This window comes from Megascapheus bottae, chromosome 23, assembly GCF_031878675.1.
Source record: "Megascapheus bottae isolate mThoBot1 chromosome 23, mThoBot2.hap1, whole genome shotgun sequence".
Classification (NCBI taxonomy): Eukaryota; Metazoa; Chordata; class Mammalia; order Rodentia; family Geomyidae; genus Megascapheus; species Megascapheus bottae.
The window spans coordinates 12,063,312-12,077,422 of record NC_143531.1 but is presented as its reverse complement, the minus strand read 5'-3'; the positions used below and the strand labels follow the sequence as shown (position 1 = coordinate 12,077,422).

Below are 14,111 nucleotides of genomic sequence, written 5' to 3'. Positions count from 1 at the left end.
GCTGTAATCCTAGCTACTCAGGAGGCTGAGATCTAAGGATTGTTATTCAAAGCCAGCCCAAGCAGAAGATCACAAAACTCATATCTCCAATTAACCATCAAAAAGTCAGAAGTGGAGCTGTGGCTCCAAGTGTGGTAGAGCACAAAAACTCAGGGACAATGCCTAGGCTCTGAATTCAAGCCCCATAACTGACAAAAACAAAGGAACAAACAAAAACCTAAAAAAAAAAAAGCAAGGAAGCAACTTAGTATATGTATTTGTCATCACTTTTAGATATTTGTGACATAAAAACAGTTTTTTTCACATCATCTATGAAAGCAGTAAATTAGTCTAAAACCACAGTAGCACCTACTTTTATAGAGGAAAGTTTTATAGAAATACCATTCAGATCTAACAGATTCTCCCATTCCGGTTTTTATTCAGATATATCACTGCATAACCAATTCAATTGTTATTATAGAAAAAAGACAGTGGCAACAAATAGCATCCTAATATCCGGGATGAAAAACTGTATAGCTACTCTGGAAATCCTAATGAAAATATTTAGAGAAATGGTTGTTGAGTCAGCATGGGGTATCACATAAAACACTGCTTAACAGAAGGAAACACTATACGATGGTACTCAGTGTTTGTGTTTCTTCAGATTGATAGGCTGGACGTGGAGAGTTTATTTAGCAACATTGAATCTGTGCATCAGATATCAGCCAAGCTGCTATTCTTGCTGGAAGAGGCCACAACCAACGTGGAACCAGCCATGCAAGTAATCGGTATGTTTATTCTCTTCTCCAGTTCCACCATAGAAAAGGAAATAATATTTTAATGACCTCCCAGTGCTTTGGTTTTATGCTTCTGACTCACAAAGCTTCCCAGGAGATATATAAATGCTAAACCCATCTTCAGGCTCAGTGTAATTACACAAACTCTGTATTTATTTTCAGATGGGTTTGCAGCCATTTGCTCAAGTCCCTAAGTAGTACTAAGCCCAGCATTTGCTCTTTAATTTCTCATCTTTCAAGGTCTGTGTCTTTCTGATGTTCTTTCATTTTGTTTTATGACTAACACTTACTTGATCCTTAATGAATTAAGCATTTAAATATTTTATTTTATAGCTTTACTGACTTCACAATATTTTTCCAATGTTATGCCTACAAATTGATTGCTTTCTGGGGCTATGGATTTTTTTTAATTTTTGTATTTTATTGTCAGGATAATGTATAGTGGGGTTACAGTTACATTCATCAGGTGGTGGGTACATTACTTCTCAAACCTTGATACCCCTTCTCACATTTTTTGCCCCGTTTCCTTCCCCTACCTTTCCCAGTCATCTTGTTTTCCCTCTTCCCTTCCCTATTTCAAATAAACAAAAAAGTGTATATGCAGAATACCAGGTAACAAAGTCAGATACAGTAACCACATGAAATTAAACCTAAGTGGAAAAAAAAGAGAAAAAATATAACTTCACATAGTACCTTAAGAACAACAATCATAAAGGTAAACCTCTTTTTTTCATAACCTAAAGTTCATTTCGTTAATCTCTTTCTGTGTGACCATATGTACATACTTTTGGGGCTATTGTGATCCTCTGCTAGGAGAATCCTAGGTGTGTAGTAATTACTACAAATGAGGGAAACCATGGAGCCCATGTTTCTTTGGGTATGGCTTACTTCACTTACTATGATTTTTTTCCAAGTCCTTCCATTTCTTTTTTTCCTTTTCCTCATTTTTATTAGTTTTTACATCATATTTTAAATGACAGGTTTAACAAACATGGTTCAAGAAGGGAATCTCTATTTACAATCACTGGGACTTAGTATTTAGAACTTAATCAAAATTAGGCTAAGGGTTTTATGTCATAGAAACATATTAATTTATGAAATAAAACATTATGTCTATAGAGTCATAGGTTTTTATGTCTATATAGTTATGTTTATATTTCCATTACCATGTCCATAGCATTGGGTATGCAGATATTGAGTCCTCGCTCTTGTACTCTTTGAATTTAATAGCCACATATTAAGGATGCCATGTGCCTTTTGTTCCTTAGGTCTTGACTTGTCTCACTCAACATGATTCGCTCTAGATTCATCCACTTCCCTGTGAATGCCATTATTTTATCTTGTCTGTTGGCTATGTAGAATTCCATTGTGTATATATACCACATTTTCTGTATCCATTCATGTGCACTAGTACATCTGGATTGTTTCCATCGCCTGGCTATTGTGAATAGTGCAGAGATGAACATAGATGAGCAGGTGTCCTTATCATATCTTGGGTTATGATGTTCAGGGTAGATGCCCAGAAGTGGTATGGCGGGATCGTAGGGAAGGTCTATTTTCAGTTCTTTAAGAAACCTCCACACTGCTTTCCAGAGTGGCTGAACTAGTCTGCATTCCCACCAGCAGTGCAGTAGGGTTCCTTTTTCTCCGGGGTTGTGGATTTTTTATACATTTATTTGATCCATAAAGAACTCATACAACTTCTATTCTTTCAATTCATTCTACTCTCAAAGAGCAGTAGGAATATGTATACATGTATGTACTTATTTACTTGTACATATATTTTTCTAATTCTTGTAATTTTTTAATAACCACAGAAATTACCATATGAAAAGTGTTGAGCCAAACATTTGCTCTATTTCTGGGGAGTCCCAAGGAGCTTTTGTGGAAAATGTAAAATAGAGTAACTCACTATGAAGAGAACTGATTCTTTTCTTTTAAAGTAAACCCATTCAGAAACAAAGGTTTCATGCACTCTGGTTCCATATTAATTAAACACAAATTTTCTGTTTCTCAAGAAAATTAACAGTGAACACACATGTCTATCACAAAGTCTACTAAATGATAAGTAGGAGACAGATTCTGCTGATGACGGGATCTAGGTCAAAGTCTCCTCAACACAGGTAAAAAACACACACAACTTGGGTAATATGTAGTTACATAGGGCTACACACAGCATGCATTTTCATTTAGGTCAAATTTCGGTTGTCTTCTATTAAATTCACTCAATTCTATTTCTAGGTTTTCCTGAACCTACCTACAAAAAATAGAAAGCAATTCCTTCTAAGGAGTTGACATCTTTAGCCAGAACTGTTTGGCAAGCAGTTAAATGATAGCCAGTTTTATAACAAGGTAGCTGATGAGCAAATAGAAAAATCAATTGATTCTAATAATGGTTCAATTTTTCTTAATCCAATTTACGGAACCAGAGAAGCATTTTGGGAAATATATGATGCCAAAAGTATTTTTTTTTTTCTGGAGATAGAGTTCAGTGATACAACACTTCCCTAGCATGCAAGTGGCCGTGATTCCATTCTAAACAGGAGGGGAAGAAAAGTAAATGTCTGATGTTTGTATTAAGGCTGCTGTCATTTGGAAAATAAAAATCATGAATACAAGTGGCAGTTAATACAAATACTGGTAGAGCATATTATAATCGCCAAATCTTTTCACTAAAATTAAAATCAATGATGCAGAAATATTCTTGAAATCAAGTGGATTGCATATAGAATGAGGCTATGATATCTAACTTATTTACATAACCACTTTAAACTTTCACATAACATTATACACATAAAATTTGAACAAAAATTTCAAAATTCAGCATCAATTTGAATTCTGAAATATGACAAATACTTTTTTTGTTGCTAGTCATCAATCAGTTTATAGAAATGTTTGGTACTTTCATGTCTCTCTATAAGCCAACCAAAGTCTCATGTTGACATCAGTTTATTTTTGCAATCAAGGTCTCAGAAAATCTATTCATTTTGTTCCAAATCAGTTAGAGCTTTTTCCAGGAGGGGTATTTGAACTTGAACCCCATCTAAGCCCCAACGACTATTGAGTAAACTTCTCCTAATTTATCTAGGTATTAGGGAAATTTCCCCTTTGGCACTGGAGCTGTGAATCACAAACTCTTCATCACTCCATCTAATGATGTAGAAATCAAACATCTGGCCTTTGTGTTTTGCAGTAATACGATTTTTGAAACCTCACCAGGTGTCAGTTTATCTTATGAGATATAAGTGCCTTGGTAAAAGATTTTCATGATAATCTCCTTCAAAATCCGCAGCATGGGGCTTTGTAATTGCAGCCAAGATGGCTCCTATCCTTTCAAACATTACTTTCTTCTGGCAATAAAGGTAAAACCACTGCCTTGTTTAGTCCCAGAAGCTGGGCCCTCAGCCAAGGAGGATAAGCAGAACTTAGGGAACACACCTTGGAATGCCTGGGTTGCAAGCTATCTTTTTATCTGGGGACAACTCTTTTACTCAGTTGTGTGTGTCACTCAAGAAAACAATAGCCAGAGGCCTGTATTTAATAATAATGCACCCAGACCTCTAACCTACCTCCCAGACAGTGGGCCACAATCTACTCTATGTCCTCAAAACCACAACACTCCTTTCTTGTATTCTGGGTATTCTGTTTTGATAGACAAGTTCTATTTAGAACAACAGATAACTTTCCCTTCTGATAATCACTTTGTTCAGTTCTGTATCATTACCTAATGAAAGCCTGAAATGTCCTTGGTTTTACCCTGGTTTCCTTATTCACAGACGAAATTTGTTTGGAATGGAATCAAAGTAATATAGAGCACACGTGGTTTGGGATAGCCCTTCTTGGGGCTGAACATGAAAGCCTGAGAGGAAAAAGGTGAATCAGAAAGAACGTGAATATAGTTACACCAGTAAAGACAGCAATAGGCTGTGCTCTGGTGGCTCACACCTGTAATCCTCGATACTCAGGAGGCTAAGATCTGAGGATCACAATTTGAAGCTGGCAAGGCAGAAAAGTCCCCCTTACACCACTCCCCCAAAACTGGAAGTGGTGCAGAGCTCAGGGACAGCACGCAGGCCCTAAGTCTAAGCCCACAACCAATGAAGAGAGAGAGAGAGAAAGAGAGAGAGTGAGAGAGAGAGAGAGAGAGAGAGAGAGAGAGAGAGAGAGAGAGAGAGAGAGAGAGAGAGAGAGAGAGAGAGAGAGAGGGAGAGAGAACAATATATTCAAAATAGAAGTAGTTCCACTAGGATACAGAATATGCTCAGTCGTTTTTAAGGGTGGTAACAAAGGATATTTAAATGATTGCATCTTTTTCCTTGACTTTGCATGCAATTGCTATTTGGAAAGTTAATGCAGGAATTCTTAGTCTGCAGATTTTTTTTTTTTTAAAGAAGACTATGGTAGTTTTATTTCACAGGATTTCAACTTCTTTGTGACAGGCAACCTGAAGGAAATTACCTTCTGTAGTTGTGGTTCAATCTCCTAATCATTTCTTCACATACATTAGACAGAACTGTTGTCCTTCACCACAGAAGGAATGCAGCCCGGACTTAGGTTACCGTGGAAACAGAATCACTTTGTGCTGAGACATACCTTGTGCTTCATCAGCACTATTATGAAGCAGAACACATTAGTTGGGCTGAGAAGGGAATAAAATACGCTGTTGTCAATTTTCTGCTCGACCTTCAGGTGAATAAATGCTATTCAATTAAAACACTTAAATATCTTTTAACTTAGGTAGCTATTATTACACTGCCATCAAAATTTTATTTGGAAAAGAGTAAATAGTATACTTTTGCTGTAAAGGGCAAAGCTACACGTTCTTTTAAATTGGAATGTTTCTGTGAAAGATGATACAAGGATATTGGCAATTAATGGCTTGATTGCATATAAAATAAGTCTTTTTTATTGCTTGACTGTGATTTGATCATAATATTAATTTATGAAACTGTCCTTTCGTCTTTCCTTTTTTGATCTGTAAACTTCTTTGTAGTGAAATACACATTTACAATGCAATCCTATTCTAAGAAGTGTGTTTCTCATCTTGCTTCCACTCAAACCTATACTTGCACCCACTTCAGTCCCTAATTTCCTGCTCCAACCCACAGCACCAGACCTGTCTATTACCTAGTCCTTTACTGAGAATCTCTCTTCCATTGTACAGGCTTAAATGCAGTTTGTTCCTCTTTTGCTTTGTGTCAATTATTACTGTCTTAAAGAGAAAATTCACATTCATAATAATAATCTATATGATTAGATAAATCAACTTAGTAAAATCCCAGAAACAAATCTCGAATCCTTCATCCTTCTGCTCATAATAATTGAGTTTATTTACAGACTCCACTAAACAGACTAATAAAAACCTTAAGACACACACATGTGCCTGAACACATGTACACACACACACACACACACACACAACTGCACCTCCAAGTCTATATGAACAGGAAAATTATATATGCTCTATACTATGACTACTATTTCATGAATGATGAAACAGATATAGAGAGTGAAAGTATTTTGCTCAATAACAAAGCCAGTTTGTAGCATAGCATGATTCAGACTCATACTTAGATCCATGTTTTCTTAGCTATAACCCTGCACACCAACCTGTTAAATTCTTTGTCCATCAATTCATAAGAGAAAGGAAGAAGGAAGGAAGGAAGGAAGGAAGGAAGGAAAGAAGGAAGGAAGGAAGGAAGGAAATGGGGAATTTATTAAAGCCTAACAACCCTCCAAAGTAACCTGTTAAAAAATGAACATATGAAATTCTGTTTTGGTGTGACATGACATCATTCTGCCTTTGTTCTGCATTTATCAGGAGACGTATTCTTGCAGATTAAAGGGCCACTGGAAGATATTTATAAAATCTACTGCTATCACCACGATGAAGCACATAGTGTACTGGAGTCCTATGAAAAGGAAGAAGAGCTGAAACAACATTTGAGCCAGTGCATCCAGTCCTTAAAGTAGGTCTTTTCAAATGCTGATTCTCATCCATTCTCAGTTGCCTAGCAGGGAACATTCTAAATGGATCTAAATGAAAGCTCTCACTAAAAGCCTATGTTTTATGCTTCTTGTTGGGGGCTTTGCTTTGTGTTACTTTATGAAAAACTGTCATGTTGACAGCATGGATTGACTTCCTTTTTCTCCCTGAAAGATTGACTAAAAATAACATGGGAGAAGATTCAGGGGTCTGAAAGATTTTTTTTTCAAGTCCCAGGGCTTGAACTCAGGGCCTGAGCACTGTCCTTGGACTTTCTCAAGGCTAGAGCTGTACCACTTGAGCCTCAATACCACTTCTGGCTTTTTCTATGTACATGGAATCAAACCCAGATCTTCGTGTATGCTAGGCAAGCGCTCTACCACAAAGCCAAACTTCCAGCCCCAAGATTTTTAAAATACAATATAAGAAACTAAAATTGCTACAACTTGCTCCCATTCCGTTCAAGGAATATGTGAGACAGCATGGGCCTACCTCAATGACCCATGAGCACATGAATTATTAAGACTGGTGAGTGGCCTGAATGTTCATATTCCCCACCTTATGAAGCTGGGTCAGGCCTTGCTAAAGTTAGTTTGAGGACAATTCCTCATCCCTAGAATATTAGGATGGATACTCCATATATATATATATATATATTCCATATGAATATATACACTCCATATATATACATTTTCTTGAGAAAGCTATATTTTCACTATAAAAGCTAAAAAATATGTAAGTGTGAATAATTTTTTTAAAGTTGTTACTCCACAAGGTTTTTAACATTGATAATCAGAATTTGCATTTTCTTCTTTTTTATATGTATGACACAGGCCTGGGATCTAGCTGTATATGCAGTTTCCTAGGAAACTTAAAGCTAAAATTATTATCCTATTCCTTATCTTACCTAGAGTTCTCTTATGGCCTTTCACTTTTAAAGCATTATCCACTGTCAGATGGCCTTGATCAAGTGAAGGATGGGACAACCAGAGAAGCTGTAGTGTGTAAATCATTGTACACCAGTCTGATGCCACACTCTGTTGTGTGGGATAGGAACGAGAAGGGTTTTCTCTGTTATAAGAAGTTTGTAGTGGCACAGGAGTGAAATAATGAGAGTCCTCTGGAGGAGTCTTTTCCAAGCTATGTCTAGTCTTAGTGGGTTTAAGAGGGACCCCGTGAATTTGAATTTACATAAATACACAGGAATTAGGGATTTTGCCCAATGGAAAAGCACCTGCATTGCAAGTGCAAGACCCTGAGTTCTGTCCTCAGCACCCCAAAACAACCTACATACAAAGTCCAACTTCATTGCCCCTTCCAAAATGTACATTGCAGCTCATTTTTCTGGTTTTCTTTAATATCATAGAAAGAATATATATTCAAATCACTAAATTGGGAGCATTTATTTAGTATTCATAATGTGGCAAACTACTGGGAAAAAATAAATAAGACTTTCATGTACACCCTCCTTCTAAATAGTTCAATATTATCTGACCACTCAAATAGGTGACGAGAAGTCTTTTCTGACTGTTTTTACTTCAGTCCAGTGCTAGCATATCAGTTTACAGAAAATGTAAAGTTTAGAATTATATTCGTCTTAATAAAGCCATGTTAGGAACAAAGATGTCTACATGTAGAGCTACCTTCCCCTTCAGGAAGCTAAAGAGGGCCTGAATACAAAGGAACATTTTCCCTTACCTTAACCAAGAAGAGAGATTCAGTCCAACAACTGTCCCTCATAAGTCATCTCCCTCATTCAGTTCCTAAAACTAGAAGAGAGAAATATTACAGCAAGAGAGAAGCAAACACTATGGCTCACTACGACAGACCCAAACACGGGGGTGGAGGGGCGGGATATGGATTTTACTTGGTCCTCACCAGAAGACATCTTTACCTGGAGATGTTGGAGTTAACCTGCACTGGGGTTGTACTTCTGATTGCTCACCAGAAACCAGGTTTTCTATTCAGATCGAGATGAGCTTGTATTTGTTGTTTATCAAGCTTGTGACTGCTAGGAGAAAGAAATTGATCCTTCCAGAATATCTCTTATGCAATATAGCTTAGTATCACACACCTCCAAAACAATGAGAGGCAGAGGTCATTTTGCAACTTCATCAGGTACTAATGACTGCAAATGACTTCCAGACCCAGTGGTTTACATGATCTTTTTCTGCAAACTCCTTGGAGTCACTGTCCTATGAAGACACAAAGGTTGCATATTCAGAACCCTCCTGGTTTTGAAGGAATTTCAGCCTCTGAAAGGTACTAAAGTTTAGAAAGCACAAAATTCAAAGGAATCAATTTTGGCATGACAATTACTTAAGGGAAAGGAAATCCAAATAAAGTAGTTTAAGGTAGGGCTATTTTCCCAAAAGTTGCCTTTCCCCGAAAGTAAAGTTGATGATGAATTGTACTGGGGTGCCTGAAGGCTGCGAGCAGTAGAATTATTGACATTACTATAATACTGACCTCGATTGAGCTAAGCTTTAAATTCTGAGAAACAGATTTTCAAACAGGTTTATAGGCCACAGAGTGTCGAGAGCACCCTGAGGGCTTGGTTTCCCTAGCCAAGTAATCAGTCAAAGCTATTACTGTCACTCTGACTTTTCCTACTGGTTAAATAAAGAGCCCAAGTGCAGTTGCCATTTCTAATGAAAATTAGGGGCAGTCTCCATTTTCTATCATGCAAAGAGTTAGAGGAACAATTCCATGTGAAGCAATATCTGTAAGAGAAGTGGCTTCAGGCTTCAGAAGCTAAAGCTGATCAATTTGAAAACCATGTAGGTTGCAGTTTATTCAAAATTAAAATATGTTTATTGAGGGCCTAATAAATATTTATTGAGAGTACTAGCTAATGTTGAAAATACCTTGGAAAAATACTTAAAACAGTTCTTGCCTCCCATAAATACAAACTATACCTGGGAAAATAAATTAACCTATAAGGAAGGTTTAATAACTCACACAACAGGTCATTTAAGTAAACAACAGATGCTGTCTCAGTTCAAGATTAATTTTTTTTCTTTCTTTTTAATTGTTGAGGTAATGTATAGAGGGGTTACAGTGACATTCGTCATGCATTACTTCTCGCACATTGATACCCCTTCTAATTTTCAAGACTATTTTGTTTGCCAGTCCTGGGACTGAATTCAGGGCCTGAGCACTGTCGTTGGGCTTTCCTCAAGGCTTAGTGTTCTACCACTTGAACCACAGCACCACTTCTGGCTTTTCCATGTATGTGGTACCAAGAAATCGAAACTGGGTCTTCATACATATTAGGCAAGCACTCTACCACTAGATCAAACTCCCAGCCCTCAAGACTAATTTTGAAAGTATGTTTCCAGGTTCTATCAGATTTAAGCATATAACTTTCTCCGTTATTCTTTGAAGCCCATTATAATTCAGAGGATAAAATAGACCTCTTTTTTTTGCCAGTCCTGGGCTTGGGCTCAGTGCCTGAGCACTGTCCTTGGGTTTTTCTCAAGTTTAGAGCTCTACCACTTGAGTCACAGAACACTTCTGACTTTTTTCTCTGTATGTGGTACTGAGGAATCTAGCCCAGGTCTTTGTGTATGCTAGGCAAGCACTCTATCACTAGACCAAACTCCTGGATCCCTTTTAAATGTTAGGGCAGAACTTCCTGGTATGCCATTTGCCTGGGCCCAGATCCCAGGAATATGTGTTAAAAGTACATTTTCATATGTTCTTCCCCCAGATTAAAGAAAGACAGGATGTATGTCTGGGTCTGCAGTTTTAACCAGCACCTCGAGTGCCCTTTGGTAAACATTCAACAACTGCTTTGGAGAGGAATCATGTCTAAAGCACCCCCTTAGTGCTTTCTCCAAAGTCCATGGGCTTTTCCCATTAGTATAGATATGTATTAAACACTATTTTCAGAGTTTGGAGACCTTAAGAACCAATAGAGTAAAGCTATCCTAGAAATAAGAGAGTTTCTTTCTTTTTTTTTTTTTTTTTTTTTTGCCAGTAATGGGGTCTGAACTCAAGGCCTGAGCACTGTCTCCTTGGGCTTTCTCAAGGCTAGAGCTTTACCACTTGAGCCACAGCACCAGTTCCAGCTTTTTTCTATGTATGTGGTATCGAGGAATGTAACCCTGGTCTTCCGTGCATGCTACGCAAGCACTTTACAACTAGGCCAAATTCCCGGCCCAAAGAGAGAGTTACAAATTTTTATAGAATCAATGAGGAAGGTTTAAAAGAGAGCATTACTGACCCCTGGGATGTGTGCAATACTGTATTAATGAAGTCTCTACAGCTATATAAGTTGTGTTTACTAAAGACCTAATTACTTAGCCTCTTTGGAGTTACTGAAGATTTCTGATCTGCATAAGGAAAAGTGGAGCCAGAATGGCTATAAATCAAAGTATAATTGTACTTAGAATAGCATATCTGCTACCTTTTCTGTTTTTTATTCTGGTTATAAATATCACTAAAGACTTTGCTACATGTCAAAGGCCCCACAGATGTATTTATTTTTAATGGAAAAAGAGTGATGGACTTTCCAATATTTGGGGGTAGCTTCATACCTCATTGCTTTATTAAATAAAACTGTCTTTTTCCCTCACAAATATTACCATACTCAAGAGAAGAACATCTCATTTCAAATAATCTTGATAGCATGTTTCTATCACCCCTGTGGCTCCCACTACCCACACCATTCAAGAAACCAAAAAGCCATGTACCATCTAGAGGATGTACATGTATTCCTATAAATGGAGTGAAAAATAAGATCACTTTTCAAAATTATTTCAGTTCCTTATTATATGACCTTAGGTTTGAACAAAGATCATAATCTTTAAAGAATAGTTTCATTTAAAAAAAAACTTTTGTGAATCAAAATGTGGTAGTGGAGATGTGGTAGTGGCTAGATTATATAGCTTTATGAAAGAGGAAATAGACATAATTTAACTTCCTCCTTGCTTAGGATATGCTTCTGGAAAGTTTAGCCCCAAAGAGATTTTTTTCTTTAAATGATAAGCAAATAAAATTGTGGGTTCCTCTATTAGAAAATTTCTAGGACTCCCTTTTATGAAATGTGATACTGCATTAAGCAAAATGCTGACCTTGTATTATAATGTTTAGGTAATTTGGTTGAAATAAATGAAATAGAAAGAGAAGCTGAGTGCCAGTGGCTCCCATCTATAATCCTAACTCTTCATCTGCTGAGGTTTGTAGAATCCTGGTTTGAAAACAGCTCAGGCTGAAAAGTTTGCTAGATTCCATCTCTGAAATAACTAGCAAAAAGCAGGGCTGAGGGCATGGGTAAGTGATAGAGTTCAAGTGAAGCAAGCACAAGTACTGAGAGAGGGGGTTGGGAAAGAGGGAGGGAGAGAAGGAGGAAGGGAGGAAGAGAGATTTTATGTCTTCAGAAGTCAAAAAGTACTGACCTTTCCCCCTTCTCTCCTTCCTTCCTTCCCTTCTTCCCTCCTTCCCTCCCTCCCTCCCTCCTTCCTTCTTTCCTTCCTTCTTTTCTTCCTTCCTTCCTTCCTCTTTCTTTTTGCTAGTCCCGGGGCTTGAGCTTAGGGCCTGGACACTGTCCTTGAGCTTACTCAAGGCTAGAGCTCTACCATATGAGCCAAAGCACCACTTCCAGCTTTTTGTTTTTGTGGTACAGAGGAATCGAACCCAGGGCTTCATGCATGATAGGCAAGCACTCTACCACTAGGCTACACTCTAGCTCTAATCTTTCTTTTGTACTTCGAAGTGCAATCACGTTGTTTGTTTCCATGGAAAATGGTGGTTTTACTTTTTATTCATCTTTTCCAAATTGTCTGCTCTGTTATCTAGAAAGAATCACAGACAAATTAAATGCCTCACAACGAAAGGACAGAAGTTAGGCAAAGAGTGTGAATGGAAAGAATTAAGGGAGGGAACTGATGGCAGGAAGGGGTTAGCAGTGGGTGATTCCTAGAAAGATTTCTTCCGTGGCAGTAGAAGCATTCTTTAAAACATTAAGAATATTTTTCTAAAATTATAACAGCTGCTGCTTTGAAAAATCTGGATAGAGGAAGGACAGTGTAAGAACCTGAGTCCAGAGGATGCCTGGCAAGGATTTGGTGTGGTTTGCAAAACTCTAAGTCCCATGGAAGGAGGGGGGTGGTGGGGTTAATGCCACATAATACCTTTCCATGGAATGGCTTCAGTTTTGCAGAAGCAAAATGATAGCCACAGTTGCTATCAGTACCTCTTTTTTTTTCTGAGAATTATTGAGTAAATAGTTCATACCCTGTCCAAAATGGTAGGTTTTATAGAGTATTTAACAACAGTTTTCTGCAATCTTGTTTATCCACAATGTTATATTTAATAGCTTTTTCTGATAATGTAAAGAAAATTTTAGTCTACTTTTATTATTTTTTTATTGTCAGGGTAATGTATAGAGGGGTTACAGTTACATTCACCAAGTAGTAGGTGCATTACTTCTCACACATTGAACAAAACCCACTAACTATAATCTGAATCACAAGTTTTCAGTTTTATGTAAAATATAAAGCAAAAATGGTAAATAACTAAAATGAAATTTTAGGGATGTGATTGTAAAGCCATGAGACTAATTTAACTCTAATGGGTGGTCATGAAACTATTTTCAGTAACAAAATAATAATTGTTTTATAATGTTGCATATTACTTCAGATATTTACATAATTTTTCTTTTTTCTTTCTCTTACAGGAAAATATACATGCAAGAGTAAGTGCTTTTTTGAATTAACATATTGTAATTGTACATGTTTGTAAGATACAATCTGGTGTTTTTTATAGTATAATTATAATTTACTTTACTGTTATTATAGAGGTGATCTACAGAGAAATTACAAGAGTCAAGTACTGAGTACATTTCCTTTCATACAGTGTTTTCTGTTCCCTTATTATCTCCCAGTCTCTCCTCTCTCCCTCCTGTAGTTTATATCAAGGAATATAAAATTTACAAAAATAGAAATTATGTCAGTTTAAGGCATGATTATCTGTCATTAATGTTTGGCTACAGAATAACCACAAGGAAGGACAAAATTCCAGAAGCAAAATAGAGGACTCAGATACCATGTAAGACTCAGTCAAACTGAGAGATTCATTTTGAGGACATCAGTTAGGTACCCATTTCACTGCCTTTGATTTCAGAATTGCAGAAGTGAGGTGCCTTTTTGTCCTTTTACATATAGGACACCTAGCTTCTCTGAAATGGAGCTTTGGGGTAGGAAGAGAGAGAAGTGGCTACGTCATTATAAAAGCCTGTGCTCCTTGCAGTGTGTCAAGTACCAGAGCTTCATAGTTGGTTGTGAAAGCCATGTGTCACAGTTCAGCTTGGGTTCCACTTGCTGAAGTTTACATCTTTCTAATCA

At 37.2% G+C, this 14,111-nt stretch overlaps 1 protein-coding gene across 1 annotated transcript in view; it reads left to right on the top strand.

The window, feature by feature from the left end:
* The window catches only part of Arhgef38 (Rho guanine nucleotide exchange factor 38), a 76,844-nt gene that overhangs the window by 30,915 nt on the left and 31,818 nt on the right, over positions 1 to 14,111 (top strand). The window contains exons 3-5 of the mRNA XM_090356569.1: positions 644 to 767; positions 6,598 to 6,745; positions 13,445 to 13,462. Of these exons, the coding sequence (XP_090212695.1) occupies positions 644 to 767; positions 6,598 to 6,745; positions 13,445 to 13,462 (290 nt within the window). The remainder of the gene's footprint in view (positions 1 to 643; positions 768 to 6,597; positions 6,746 to 13,444; positions 13,463 to 14,111) is intronic.